The 13,416-nt window shown below is 37.8% G+C and overlaps 1 protein-coding gene across 1 annotated transcript in view; it reads left to right on the forward strand.

Annotated features, from left to right (window-relative positions):
• The window catches only part of LOC146997365 (uncharacterized), a 73,296-nt gene that overhangs the window by 5,947 nt on the left and 53,933 nt on the right, over positions 1–13,416 (forward strand). The window contains exon 2 of the mRNA XM_085817467.1: positions 6,870–6,923. Within this exon, the coding sequence (XP_085673593.1) occupies positions 6,890–6,923 (34 nt within the window). The 5' untranslated portion in view covers positions 6,870–6,889. The remainder of the gene's footprint in view (positions 1–6,869; positions 6,924–13,416) is intronic.

A 13,416-nucleotide genomic window follows, 5' to 3' on the forward strand; every position in this document is an offset into this window, starting at 1 on the left:
TCTGCTTCTAACGAACAATGAAAATCTAGAAATGAAAGTACTCATTCGTTACAACTTTTTCTCACAGCATTATATTTTCAGTTTGGGGAATTTAAACTAATTATGAAAATTATCGTTTAAAGAGTGAATTTTCTCGTGCTCTATTTCAGTTTCAATTTGTGTCTTTTCGTTTCTAATTTGTGATCATAAAACTGTGAAAGGTATAAAGGCTGCCTAGTGACAGAATGGATAAGAATAATTAACTCCAGTTATTTCATCTGGCTTTAAATCATGATGGACTAACTCGCTGACTACATAAGCGTTTTGTATGGGTGATTTCCCCATGTGTATGCAACAGGAATTAATTTTTGCTTGATAGTTCTCCCAAAGGCAGCCTTCCTTAATCAGACAACTTTCGTATCCTCGTATTCAGTTTTAAGCAAGCAACAAAAAATACTTAAAATGAAATTTAAAAGATTTAAGTGGCATGCATGTGTTAGAATTAACACATGCGCATACAATAAACAAATGCCAGATTGAGTAAAGTATGTGTGCCCACGTTTCCAATACGTAAAGTTTATTTCCCTATTTAAATTATTATTCTATTTAGTTCATCTCGATCACCACGCGTCAGTGAGAATGATTAATGCTATTTATCATAAACTTGTTGATAGACCGTGATTGGTCAACCTTTTTAAGCTTATTATGAATTAGCTAGTATAAAAATGTAAAAATAACATATAAAAAGTAAAATTAAACTGACGATTTGCATGATAAGCCAGTAAGATCTGTAATTTGCTGTAACTTAACGGTCTTTTGTTTTTAAACGTCAAGTAAAAAATCTTACAGAATGTTTAAAATTGCCGGTTTCTCAAGTTTCAGGAAGTAAATTGTAGAAACAAATGTATAACAATTTAAACGGTTTTCATACTTGGAATATAGAATATGTCAAAAACTGGAACATTTTCAAACGACTTAGAAGCTGTTAATATACCGTACATTTATTGGTAACATGCCGTTTCCGCATGTCACAAGTGGAAGTTGATAAAATTTTCTAATGGATATAGCCAATCAAGAACAACAACTCATATTTCCACATAGCCAATCAGAACCATCCTACGATCACTCACATGTTTTGATGGTTGCCATGAGAGTAGATCATACTATTTAAATTTTTCTGTCATTCTTTTTAAGAAATTTACTTAAAATTTGTATCATCCACATGAAACAACTAAGGGAAGACTAAATGCAGCCGACTAAAATGCAGTACTTAGCTTAAAGTACTCTACATTGTAGCGAATAGTTTATCCAACAGATGGCAGTATCTGCCAAGCTCCTTTGGTAATTGCCAATGCGCATGCGCAAGTGGAGTGTAAAAAGAAGTATCTTATTAGGAGAATGAGCTTTCGTTAATAATGTTGCTGCGCGTTTTCGCTGTGTAAATAAAAGTATATTTTTATATCATAGATGTTCTTTACTCTCTAATGCGAAGCACTAGGTTAGTGCACGAATCTCTTCTGATTCAGAAACCATTTTCAAACCGTGGATCACCACAATAAAAAGTGGCGTCCGTCTAACAGGACGCATTAGTTAGGTAAAGGACACTTTTGATGGTTTAACAGCAGAAATGGAAGCCTTGAAAGTAAGAAGAATACCACTGCGTGCAGCCTTCACGAAAGCATATAATAGCCTACATGGACATTTGAATGAGTCAGAATTGAACAGTGATGTTCTATTATCGTCCCTGGAAATCCTGGAAGATAAAGGAATTCGATTACAACAGTTGGATGAAGAAATATTGGATCTCCTATCAAAATTGAAAGAAGTCTCGCAAGAAGAACATACTAAAGAATTTGAGTCATGTGAGACTTACAAGGAGAAATTAATAGCAGCCAGGATGAAAGTGAAGCAAATCACTGTGAAACTAGAGAAAAATTTGCTGACTCATGCATCGGTAAATGAAACCAGAACTGTTGATTCAAGAACAACGGCAACGAATTTGAAGCTTCCGAAAATAAATTTGATTGAATTTACAGGTGATCCACGACAATGGTTGAATTTCTGGAATACCTTTAATAAGATACATGAAGATCCAGTGCTAGATGATCATTTGAAATTCGTATATCTGATCCAGGCTACTGCTGCCAAATCGAAAGCACGGGAAATAGTGCAGAGTTTCCCGACAACTAAAGAAAATTATCCGAAAGTCATCGAACATTTAAAGAATCGTTTTGGACGTGAAGATATTCTTATACAAGTGTACGTTCGGGATTTATTGAATCTTGTGTTGATAAATAATAATGCAACCAAAAAGGACTTTGCGCTATCATCGTTGTACGACAGTTTAGAAACAAAACTGCGTGCTCTGGAATCTCTCGGTGTGACTGAAGATAAATACGCTAGTGTTATTTTTCCGTTAGTTGAATCTTGCCTACCCCCTGACATCTTAAGCGTGTGGGAGAGGGAACGGGAGAGCTCGTCACAACAAGGTAAGAGCGATCTTGAATCTATTCTTCTGTTTTTGAAAAATGAAGTGATATCTGAAGAGAGAATTAAATTAGCGCGTTTTTCTTTTGATAAAAGTAGAAAATCTAAAAGTTACATTAATGATGAGTCTAATATTCCTACTTGTAATGATTTGTATACAGGAGACAAATTTAAAGAAAATGCTCCTATTAAGAAAGTTGAGGAATCGTGTTTATTTTGTGATATGCCACATTTAACAGAAAAATGTTTTAAAGCTAGTACGCTTACATATCAGGATAAAAAAGATTTAATATTTAAGAAGGGTTTATGTCTATTATGCTTGAAGAAAAACCATATTTCTCGTAACTGTAAGTCCAAGGTTAAGTGTTTAATTTGCCAGAAAAGGCATTTGGCAGTAATGTGTCAACAAGTTCCTTCTCAATTGAAAGAGACTAAACAAGTAGAGCCTGTGGCGAAAAATGAGGTCAATGTTTTGGCTAGCAGATCCGCGAGCTCCGATGTGTTACTACAAACATTAATCGTAAGGGTAAAAAATGGCAACAGGGAAAGGATAGTCAGAGGGATTATAGATACGGGTTGCGAGAGAAGTTATTTAACGAAAGATATTACAGATTCTTTGAAATGTAACAGTGTTGGTGAAGTGAAATTAGTTCATAAATTATTCGGAGGTGTAGAAACGAAAGAAAAATTGCATTCTAAATATATAGTTAATTTGAGTAGCCTTGATAATAAATATGTATGTAGTGTGCATTGTTTAAGTGAATCTGTTATCTGTTCTGATGTTAAGAAAATACCTAAAGGTCCTTGGTTGAAAGAACTTCGTAAATTAAATATTCAAGTGTCAGATGTAGAGGGTAAAGCTCTCGAAAACGAAAGTGACATTAAATTGTTGATAGGTTCTGATATTGCTGGAAAATTATTCACCGGAAATATTAAATGTTTACAAAGTGGTCCGGTCGCGATGGAAACAAGTTTGGGATGGATTTTAATGGGTAAAATTCCAGCGAAGGAATCTTCGGGTATAAATGATTCTCTTGCATGTGTTTCTTTATTGCTAAACGAAAGATCAGCAGAAAACTTGTGGAAGTTAGACGTTATTGGTATAAATGACCCAGTTGAGTCTAAAAAGAAAGCTGAAACTCATGAGGAGACCATGCAATATTTTGAGGAAAATTTGAATTTGGATTCAGACGGGAGATATGAAACTGCATTACCTTGGGTATTGGACCCCTCTCGCTTGTCTAATAATAAAACGTTGGCAGAAAAACGCCTGACTAATACGCGAAGGAAATTATTAGATTCGAATCAAATTAAAGTTTATCAGGAAGTATTTGATACGTGGTTGAAGGAACGAATTATTGAAGAGGTAAATGAAGGCGAAGTAGATAGAGAGCACTATTTGCCTCATAGGCCGGTTTTTAAAGAATCTAGTGAAACTACGCGAGTAAGGCCAGTTTTTGATGCTTCGGCACACGTCAAAGGAGAACTATCCTTAAATGATTGTCTTGAGAAAGGTCCCAACCTAATAGAAATAATTCCAACATTGTTGAATCGTTTTCGGAAATATCCTCTTGCAGTAATTTCAGACATTGAGAAAGCCTTCTTGCAGATTGGTATAAGAGAGAAGGATAGAGATTATTTGCGTTTCTTTTGGAAAGGTGCAAAAGAAGAGAATACTAAAATTTACAGACATTGTCGCGTGGTTTTTGGGCTTAACTGTAGTCCATTTTTGTTAGCCGCTACGTTGAACTATCATTTAAATCGTGCCCCAGATCAGTTTGCAGTTACAGCCAACATTTTGAAGGAGTCCTTCTATGTTGATAATTGCCTGACTAGTTTTAAGAATGTTGAAGAATTGAATAGATTTGTACTAGAATCGAGAATGTTATTGTCACTGGGAAAGTTTAATCTTAGAGGATGGCAGTCGAATTGTGAAACCGAAATAATTCCCAACTCTAAATTAGATACATTCGTTTGCGTTTTAGGGTTAAACTGGGATTTGAAGGATGATACTCTTTCCTGTAAAATTGAGTCACTAACGAAAGAGGAGATTGTCGCGAGTAAACGAACACTCCTTTCTTGCGCGCATAAGTTATTTGACCCAGTAGGCTTCCTTTCTCCCGTTACCCTGTTCCCAAAGGTGATATTGCAAGAGTGTTGGAAATTACGATTAAATTGGGATCAAAAATTGCCAGAGCATTTAGAAAAGAAGTCCATACAATGGGTAAAGGAAATGAAACTGCTGTCTGATGTCAAAATTCCTAGATGGCTTAATATTGACAGATCGGTTAACGAAGATGTAAGTCTTCATGTTTTCAGCGATGCCAGCAAGCATGCCTATGCTACCTGTATTTTCTTAAGAGTGAAGACCGAAAATAAGGTTTATTTAAATTTTGTGCAAGCACGCACTAGAGTTAAGCCTTTAAAGAGTATATCCATTCCTCGTTTGGAATTATTATCCTGCTTAATCGGAGCACGCTTGGGACGTATGGTCTTTTCAGATTTGAACATGCCAAATTTAAGAACATTCTTCTGGACTGACTCAACAACCGCTTTGTGCTGGATCCAGCGAGACGTACGGTGGGGAACTTTCGTTTGGAATCGTGTCCAAGAAATCAGAACACTTACAAAAATAGAAGATTGGCATTACATCCCTTCGGAGCTGAATGCCGCCGATCTCCCTTCTAGAGGCTGTTCAGTTAAACAGTTTTTGCTGTCGAAATGGTGGGAGGGCCCATCATGGCTGTTAGAACCAGAATCGTCATGGTCAAGAGGCACCGATTTGCCGGACGAAGAGATCATAAATTCAGAAAGGCGTAAATCAGTATTGACAACTCTTAACAAAGATTCTAAACCTGACAATTGGTATTACAAGTACTTTTCATCCATAAAGAAAATTGTACGCATGTTAGGTTGGATTCTTAGGTTTTACTTTAAATTACGAAGAATTACAAACGAAACCTCCAAAATTTCGTCAGTTTCGGAAATTGAAAGAGCTGAGATAACTCTTATGTTATTGGTTCAAAGAGAATCATTTAAGAGTGTGAACGATGATAAAATTAAAGACCTCAGACCTATAGTTGATCGTGATGGTTTGATCAGAGCTAAAACCAATATTTCTTATAGCGACGATACTGATGACTTTAAGTTTCCTGTAATTTTGCCATCTGATCATGCAGTAGTAAAATTACTAATAATGAATGCACATAATGAGCTGCTGCATGCTGGTACTTCTATGGTGATGTCTCATTTGCGGGAAAAGTATTGGATCCTCAAAACTCGTAAGACAGTACGAAACTGCATTAGAAAATGTGTTAAATGTCAAAGATTTAAATCCAAAAGTTGTGATGTAACTCCAGGAATTTTGCCGAAAGATAGAGTACGTGATGCAAATGTTTTTGAGATAGTGGGTGTCGATCTGGCAGGACCCCTCTACCTTAAAGATGGTCGAAAAGCTTATATTGTTCTTTACACATGTGCGGTTTATAGGGCCATTCATCTGGAGTCAGTAACATCCTTGACAACTGAAGCTTTTTTCCAGTCATTGAGACGTTTCATTTCTCGTCGCGGAAGACCATCTATAATATACTCAGACAATGGCAGTAATTTTAAAGGAGCGGAGAGCCTTCTGCATACAATTGATTGGGAGAGTCTGCGATCAAAGACCGCTGAGCAAAGAATTCAGTGGAAATTTATTCCTCCTTCCGCACCTTGGTGGGGCGGTTGGTGGGAACGTTTAGTTCAAATGGTGAAACAGATTCTGAGAAAAGTTCTAGGTCGTGCTGCCCTGGATTACGAGGAGTTGCTTTCAGTACTATGCGACTGTGAGAGAGTAATCAATACTAGGCCACTTACCTACGTGTCGGAAGACGTTGAAGATTCATCCCCATTAACTCCAGAAATGTTCCTGCGGGAGATTTCCAAATCAGGAGTACCTGATATCGATACAGTGGATAAGGAAAAACTGAGTAAACGAGCTAAGTATCTACAAAAGGTGAGAGAACAACTTAGAGCAAGATTCCGTGTGGAATATCTAGGACAATTACGTCAGCAGTCCATTAAAAACTCTATAGCTAAACCTCTCCAGGTGGGTGAAATTGTTCTACTTGAAGATAACAACAAAAAACGGGCTTTTTGGAACCTGGCGCGTGTCATAAAGCTGCTACCTGGTCGTGATGGACAAATAAGACTTGCTGTCATAAAAACAGAGACTTTTGAGTTTCTGAGACCAGTGCAAAGACTGTACAGACTTGAGCTGGATAACCCAGTCCAAAAGGATATGACTGAAAATATTCCTATGACTACCAGCAGTGGTAGAACTGTGAAACCAGTGATACGTCTGTGAAATGTTTTGTACTTGTTTGAATACTTTGTAATAATTTGATTTATTTTTATTTTTCTAGGTTTAGTATTATCTGTTACTATGTCTAGAAAATTATGGAATGCTGCATCTCCAGGTAAATTTGTATTTCAATTTAATTAGAACATCTTGGTAGGCATAATTTTATACTTCAATGTTGTATACTGTACTATTATGCATATATTATACTTAACAGATATGTGAATTTACCTCCCAGTAAATTCAGGTGGGAGGAATATGTAGCGAATAGTTTATCCAACAGATGGCAGTATCTGCCAAGCTCCTTTGGTAATTGCCAATGCGCATGCGCAAGTGGAGTGCAAAAAGAAGTATGTTATTAGGAGAATGAGCTTTCGTTAATAATGTTGCTGCGCGTTTTCGCTGTGTAAATAAAAGTATATTTTTATATCATAGATGTTCTTTACTCTCTAATGCGAAGCACTAGGTTAGTGCACGAATCTCTTCTGATTCAGAAACCATTTTCAAACCGTGGATCACCACAACATATTACGAATAATCACTACCTAACTACGCTGCTACAAAATACTATACTGTTTTCGGGATAAATAGGGGCATAGGTTCAGGATAGGCTTTGAATCTGCGATAAAAAAATCTAGTTAAAAAATTAAGACTAAGATTGAATTCGGAAATGTGACTGTGTCAGTGAGAAAATCAAACATACAGTCATCTAGAATTAGTTAAAAAGATATTATTTCTTTTATATGTTTATATAATTGTTTTAAAAATTACAGTTTTTAAGTAATAAAATAAAGTTAATTCATATTGTTGCGTGTGTACGGATTGGCAATAGATTGAATTCACATAGAACCGATGTTAGCAAAATTTATTTTATCAAAAGAAACACTTCACAGTTCTGGAATTTTCCACAAATATATTCTACAGCTCTTCGCGGTATCAGAACGTGCAATCAGTGGTTACACTTCAAACTACAAAAGACTTTAAACACAGTGCATTAATACAAAGCGCATCTAAAAGGCAAAGCTCTTACTGGTATCTCAATACTCCGAATTCCGTTCTGAACTAACTACTAAGAGCATATACAGTACACTCCCGATTATCCGCGGAATTGGGTCGCTCGGTAGCCGCGGATAACAAAAATCGCGGATAATAAAATAAAAAAAGCTAAAAACGAGTATAGCAAAAGAAAAAAACAGTCATTCCAACTTTGAAAAATCATTTTATATACAATAAAACTTAAAATAAACAGCAGAAAATGTTTAACTTTACAAATTTACATACAAGTAGGACCATGGTCTTAGTATACTATTTACATTATATACACTATGGGATACTATGTCCATAATAAGGGGCTAGCCTGTCGTAATTAACGACTCTGAAGTTGACTTGTTCTACTGAAAAATTATGCATCATGTCAAACCGTGCCTGGAGATCTTCAGTGCACTCCTCAGGCTGTGAAGGCCCATTAGGAGGGCGACCACACAAGAGATCGCAAGGCAAACAAAGGTCATGTCCGAAGAGCATCTGGGATGGAGAATAGCCGGTAGTCTCGTGGATAGCACTGCAATAGGCCAGAAAGAACAGTGGTAACTTCTGGTTCTAGTCCTGTTGGTTTCTAGAAACCATCAGGAAGAGGACGTTAAGGATAGTTAGACTAAACCTCTCTACCATACCGTCTGACTGGGGATGTAAAAGTGTCTCTTTGGGGTTTTTCGCTTGGGTTTTGATAGGAGTTCATTTTAGATTAGTTTCTTTCAATTTATGAAGTATCTACCCAATATTTTCTAACTTTTCCTCAAAAACTCTTCCAGAGGTGAGGGTGTTGTCGATATCAGCCAGGCTTCGTAGGAAAGACCTCTCAACACGATCTCCATAAGGCGTTCGAATGTTGCCGGCGCATTGCATAACCCAAACGGCCTTGCCTTGAATTGTCAAAGTTCTTGTTCGGTAGTAAATGCCTTCTTTCTCTGTCATCAGGATGTATATCTACCTTCCAATAACCGCTCTTTAAATCAAAACCACTTGCTTCCAGAATGTCTTCAATTCTAGGAAGAAGGTAGTTGTCTTTCTTCGTAACCTGAAATAAACGACGGTAGTCAACGCAAAATATAGTTGAACCGTCTTTCATTTTCAGCAGGACGATGGGAGATTCCCAGGGACTTGCTGAAGGCTCGATGACATTGAGTTCTTTCATATCCTTTAGAAGTTTTCCTACCTCTTCCTGTTTAGCTATCGGCAGACGTCTTGGATGTTGCTTAATTGGTGGGTGATCCCCGGTATCGGTTTGACCGACGTCGGAAGATGAGCGAGAGAAAACATCTTGAATAACACGTTCGGTAGCATTCCTCTCCTCATCGCTTAATTGCGCATTCTGCAATAATTCCTATATAATGCTCTCTGAAGACACGGATTCTTTAATTTGACTGTTTCTTTTAACGCTGGTTACTGGATTACATTTTGCAATCACTTTATCTTTTACGCTTTTTCAGTTACATTGGCAACTCTCACCAGGATAACGATCTTCGATAGTTCAACGCGTGCCGAGGCTATTAGTACTTATTTCAGGCTGTTGCATTTCTTAGGATATTCCATTAGGCCGTACCGGAAATTCCTATTTTCAGCTGTGGATCCAGATAGTAAGAAGTCGGTTCTTACTGGTATTGTGATATTGTTTTGAGCTGTTATTTGGTGGATTTAACTCATTCATTATTTAATTCCCAACAAGGTTATGCCTCAGAGGCAGAATGCCTTTTATTACTTTTAAAGTACAAAGGACAATTATACTACCTTAAAAAGTCTAACCCGAGTATGCAGGGGGTCGGTAATATGTGCTACATATGCCGTGTAATGGCAGGCGGCACTCCCGAATATGATATTAATGCTTAACTTTCCATCAGTTACGATTTAATCACCGGGCACAGTCTGGAGGGTAAAGCAAGGAGGCGTCCAGATAAGCTTACCTTTCAACTGGTGAGCCAAATCTTTTCGGATGATCGTAAAATTGACCAACTATCGATGGTCATATTGCAAGGAACTCCACTGATATGCTCCTTGATGTAAAGTCCATTACTGTCACCACTCATTACAGAAATCTGAAGCTATTTAAAATAGAGATTGTCTGTATGTGGCAAACTCCGCTCCATAAGATGTTTACTAATTTGTTTCCTGCGTCCTTGAAGGGGGAGAAGTCCTAGCTTCCGTATGCCTTGGGGTGTTCTGTAGTTCCTTCGTACGTGACCTTCACCACCGCAGTTCCAACACTTTTGGGTTGGTTTCTTGTCACTCCTATTCCGTCTCAAGGCATTGACTTGCCGGGTTAAAACGTCTAGACGAAGAGACACTTGATTCACTGGCTCTTAGACTTGAGCAGCACTGATGGATGGTGACCGCTGTGAGTTGCTTGCTGCACTGCCTTGAATTTCATGACATATATTAGAGCGCCTTTAAATCCTTGACATCCTCCATTTGTAGGGCTTCCTGTGTCTCAAGATCCCGGATGCCATCGATGAAGTATTGGAGAGACAGAATTTCCCTTATTTCTGTTGGGCAGTTCCAAAAGACGAGATGAGATAGGCTTTCAGCATCCATGGCAAGCTCCTGGAGTGTTTCCGTGGACTTCTGTTGGCGAGATTTTAACCGACGCCTGTTATGAACTTTTAAACACTTCTCGCCAAAGCGCAGCTCAAACACACTGGATAAAGCTTCGAAGTCTAGCCTCTGGCTTTCGGATAGAGTTTGAACGATATCCGCTTCGTCTGCTATCAGAGAAGCGGCGAGATGACAGGTCTTAGCTTCGGAATTCCATCCATTTTCGTCTGCCACCATAGAAAATTCATTTTTTTACACTTGCCAGGACCATTACATATGAGGATAGCTTTAATGAGGAACGAGAAGGCATGGGTAAAAATTTTAAACCCCCAGGAATTATTTCCTGCTATGGCTATGCATTTCTTTAAGGTGTTATCTTCCTTCGCGACAGCAGAACCTCTGTACTAACCAGGAACCTCTGTAATCCCTTTGTTGTTTGACGGCAGAAACTCTTCCTTCGATTTGTTCCTTGATAGTAGAAACTCTTTCTTCAGTTTTTCCAACTTTGTTTTTAGCCATGTCTATTCTGCCTTCCATAGCTTTAGATCTGTTTTCTATTATGGCAGTAATTTCTCTTTTTATTTCCTATTGACTTGCTTCAATCTTTTCTTGAATTGACTTGATGGCACGTGGCATCTTTTCTTGACCCTCTTTCATTTCAACTTGGCTGGCTTTCATTTTTACTTTAACGGATATTTGGCCTGTTTTCATTTCTTCCTTGAATAAAAGGAAGATTGTCACCAGCTGTCATAATTGCTGTTCCATCGCTTTTGTCACCGGCACTCAATCCCAGTCCTGAGACCAAAAATTGTTGCGGGCGTATGGGCTCGTAATAAATTAAATGCACACAGAGCTGATGTTAGCCGGATAAAATTTATTTTATCAAAAGAAGCATTTTACAGTTCTGAAACTTTCCACAAAAATACTTACAATCGCACAGTATCACAGAGTACAATCAGTAGTTACATTTCAAACTACTAAAAACGTTAAATACAGTGCAAAGCAAAACGCATCTAAAAGGCGAAGTTGTCACGGATATCTCAATATTCCGAATCCCGCTGTGAACTAACAACTAATGAGAACAGATGCTCTCTCCAGTTTTATATATGTTTTAACCGGCTGCCTAGAAATTTCTAGTAAATTCCTTTTCTCGAAGTTACTGGAAGGCATATACAGTTAAAGCTGCATCTAAGTGCCGAATACGGTTGCAGTTGCATATATAGATTAATTACAGTTTGAAGAGACATTAGGTACTTTTCTGGAAGCAGGCAAGAGGAAAAATTAGCAACGCCTTCGCCGGGAATCGAACCACGGACCTCTGGAATACGCGCCCAGCGTGCAGACCACCACACCACGAAAGCATTCCAAGAAGGTGGGAGAAATACCTTATAAGTTATTGAATTACAATACCCGTTACAGTTATACAAGTGCCAGAAAAAAATGTCGCCAAATGGTCGCCACGTTTGTAAAAACATCTTTGTCATACAAGACTATAAAGGTAAGAAGCTCTAATGGAGTGTTAAATTTAATTTCTTTTCTACTGGGGAGAAATATCTTGCATTACAGATTTCGACATAGAGTTTTGTTCCATTAAAATCTGTATTATAAAATTTCTACACATTTTAACTATTCCTGTCAAGACTGTTATAATATTATCATTGTTTAATAAATTTTAACGTCCAGTAAAAATCCAGATTTGGAATTAAGATCACTTATTCATGTAAATCGTGTACTTATTTCTTGCTGCAGATGATCAAGAAGTTTTTCTTATAACGCTAGAAATTTAACTTTTTACGGAAAGGCTGTAGCGTCATTAGGCTATTTTGATGTCGGACACGTGAAAAATGAACAATGCCCTCGTCGGGACTCTAATTTGGACCTCTCGAATATGCGCCTAGTGTGCTACCGTTACACCACGAAAGCATGCAGAAAGGAGGGAGAATTACATTATAAGCCAACATATTAATCTGATTCTTTAGACATTTTCGGCCTCTTCTAACACAGATTGTTGTATGAATACCCCATTTTTCACAAAGACACTAAGCCTTTTCTATTACCTCTTCACAGACCTTACTTTAAAGTTCTGCACGTTCAGTCACTAACGATTCAAAGTCACGGAACGCTTCTGTAAAGTTCATTTTAGGACCTTGTAACCTGAGCTGCACACGATAAATTCTCCTCAAGATTTCATACCAGAAATGGACTGAAGTTATGAAATTAAAATTCAGTGTATTTTGAAATAAAATTGCAACTTCACTTCTGGTGTCACTTGTGGTTGGACTGTCTTCTGTTATTTCTCCTAGGAATTCTACTAATTTTCTCAGCCCCTCGACAATAATGTTAACCGTTTGTGCTCTGACACTCCATCGTGTTCGAGTTTCACGTTTAACCCTTTCAGGGGCGCAACGTTATGATTTTTTTTAAAAGTTATGAAAAAGTAAGCATAATGACATGCAATGGTCCTATAGACAACATGAGTTTGTAACGTTGCGCGCTTCCAACTTGCACGCAACCAAGGGGTGACTGTGAAAACTGGATAAAAGACAGAGTCTTGTAAAGGGTTTAAGTCCCTTTTTGTTCAACGTAATAAATTACAATTGCGTGCTCTTGACGCTCACAGAATGCGCCAACTCGGCGGTCATATAAAAATAATAACCTGAAAAGAAACTAAAGACAAGACTCTAACTACGAGGCTCTCTAAAATATCTAACTCACCGCGTTTTACAATACTGCTGCTAATTCAGCAGACTTGAAGCTCACTGGAACAATTACCACTACTTCCCGCCAAGCACATAGGCCGCAACGCGGGGTTCTTCAATTCTCGCTAACTACCTCCGCGCTCGTGAAGTAAGAATATCACACACCGAACTCGTTTCCTTCTATTTAAATCATAATACTTCCGCTGATAATTTGAATCCTTGCGCGTTCTACTAAAATTTACATATTCTGGCATTGGCAGTTCCAGGGGAAAGTAAGGCTTGACAGGAAAGATAGTTTAAACTTGAAATAAATGTTAGTTAAAA

The sequence above is a fragment of the Stegodyphus dumicola genome, chromosome 5 (assembly GCF_044657685.1).
Source record: "Stegodyphus dumicola isolate Sdum_Otavi_A_Nest chromosome 5, ASM4465768v1".
Lineage (NCBI taxonomy): Eukaryota > Metazoa > Arthropoda > Arachnida > Araneae > Eresidae > Stegodyphus > Stegodyphus dumicola.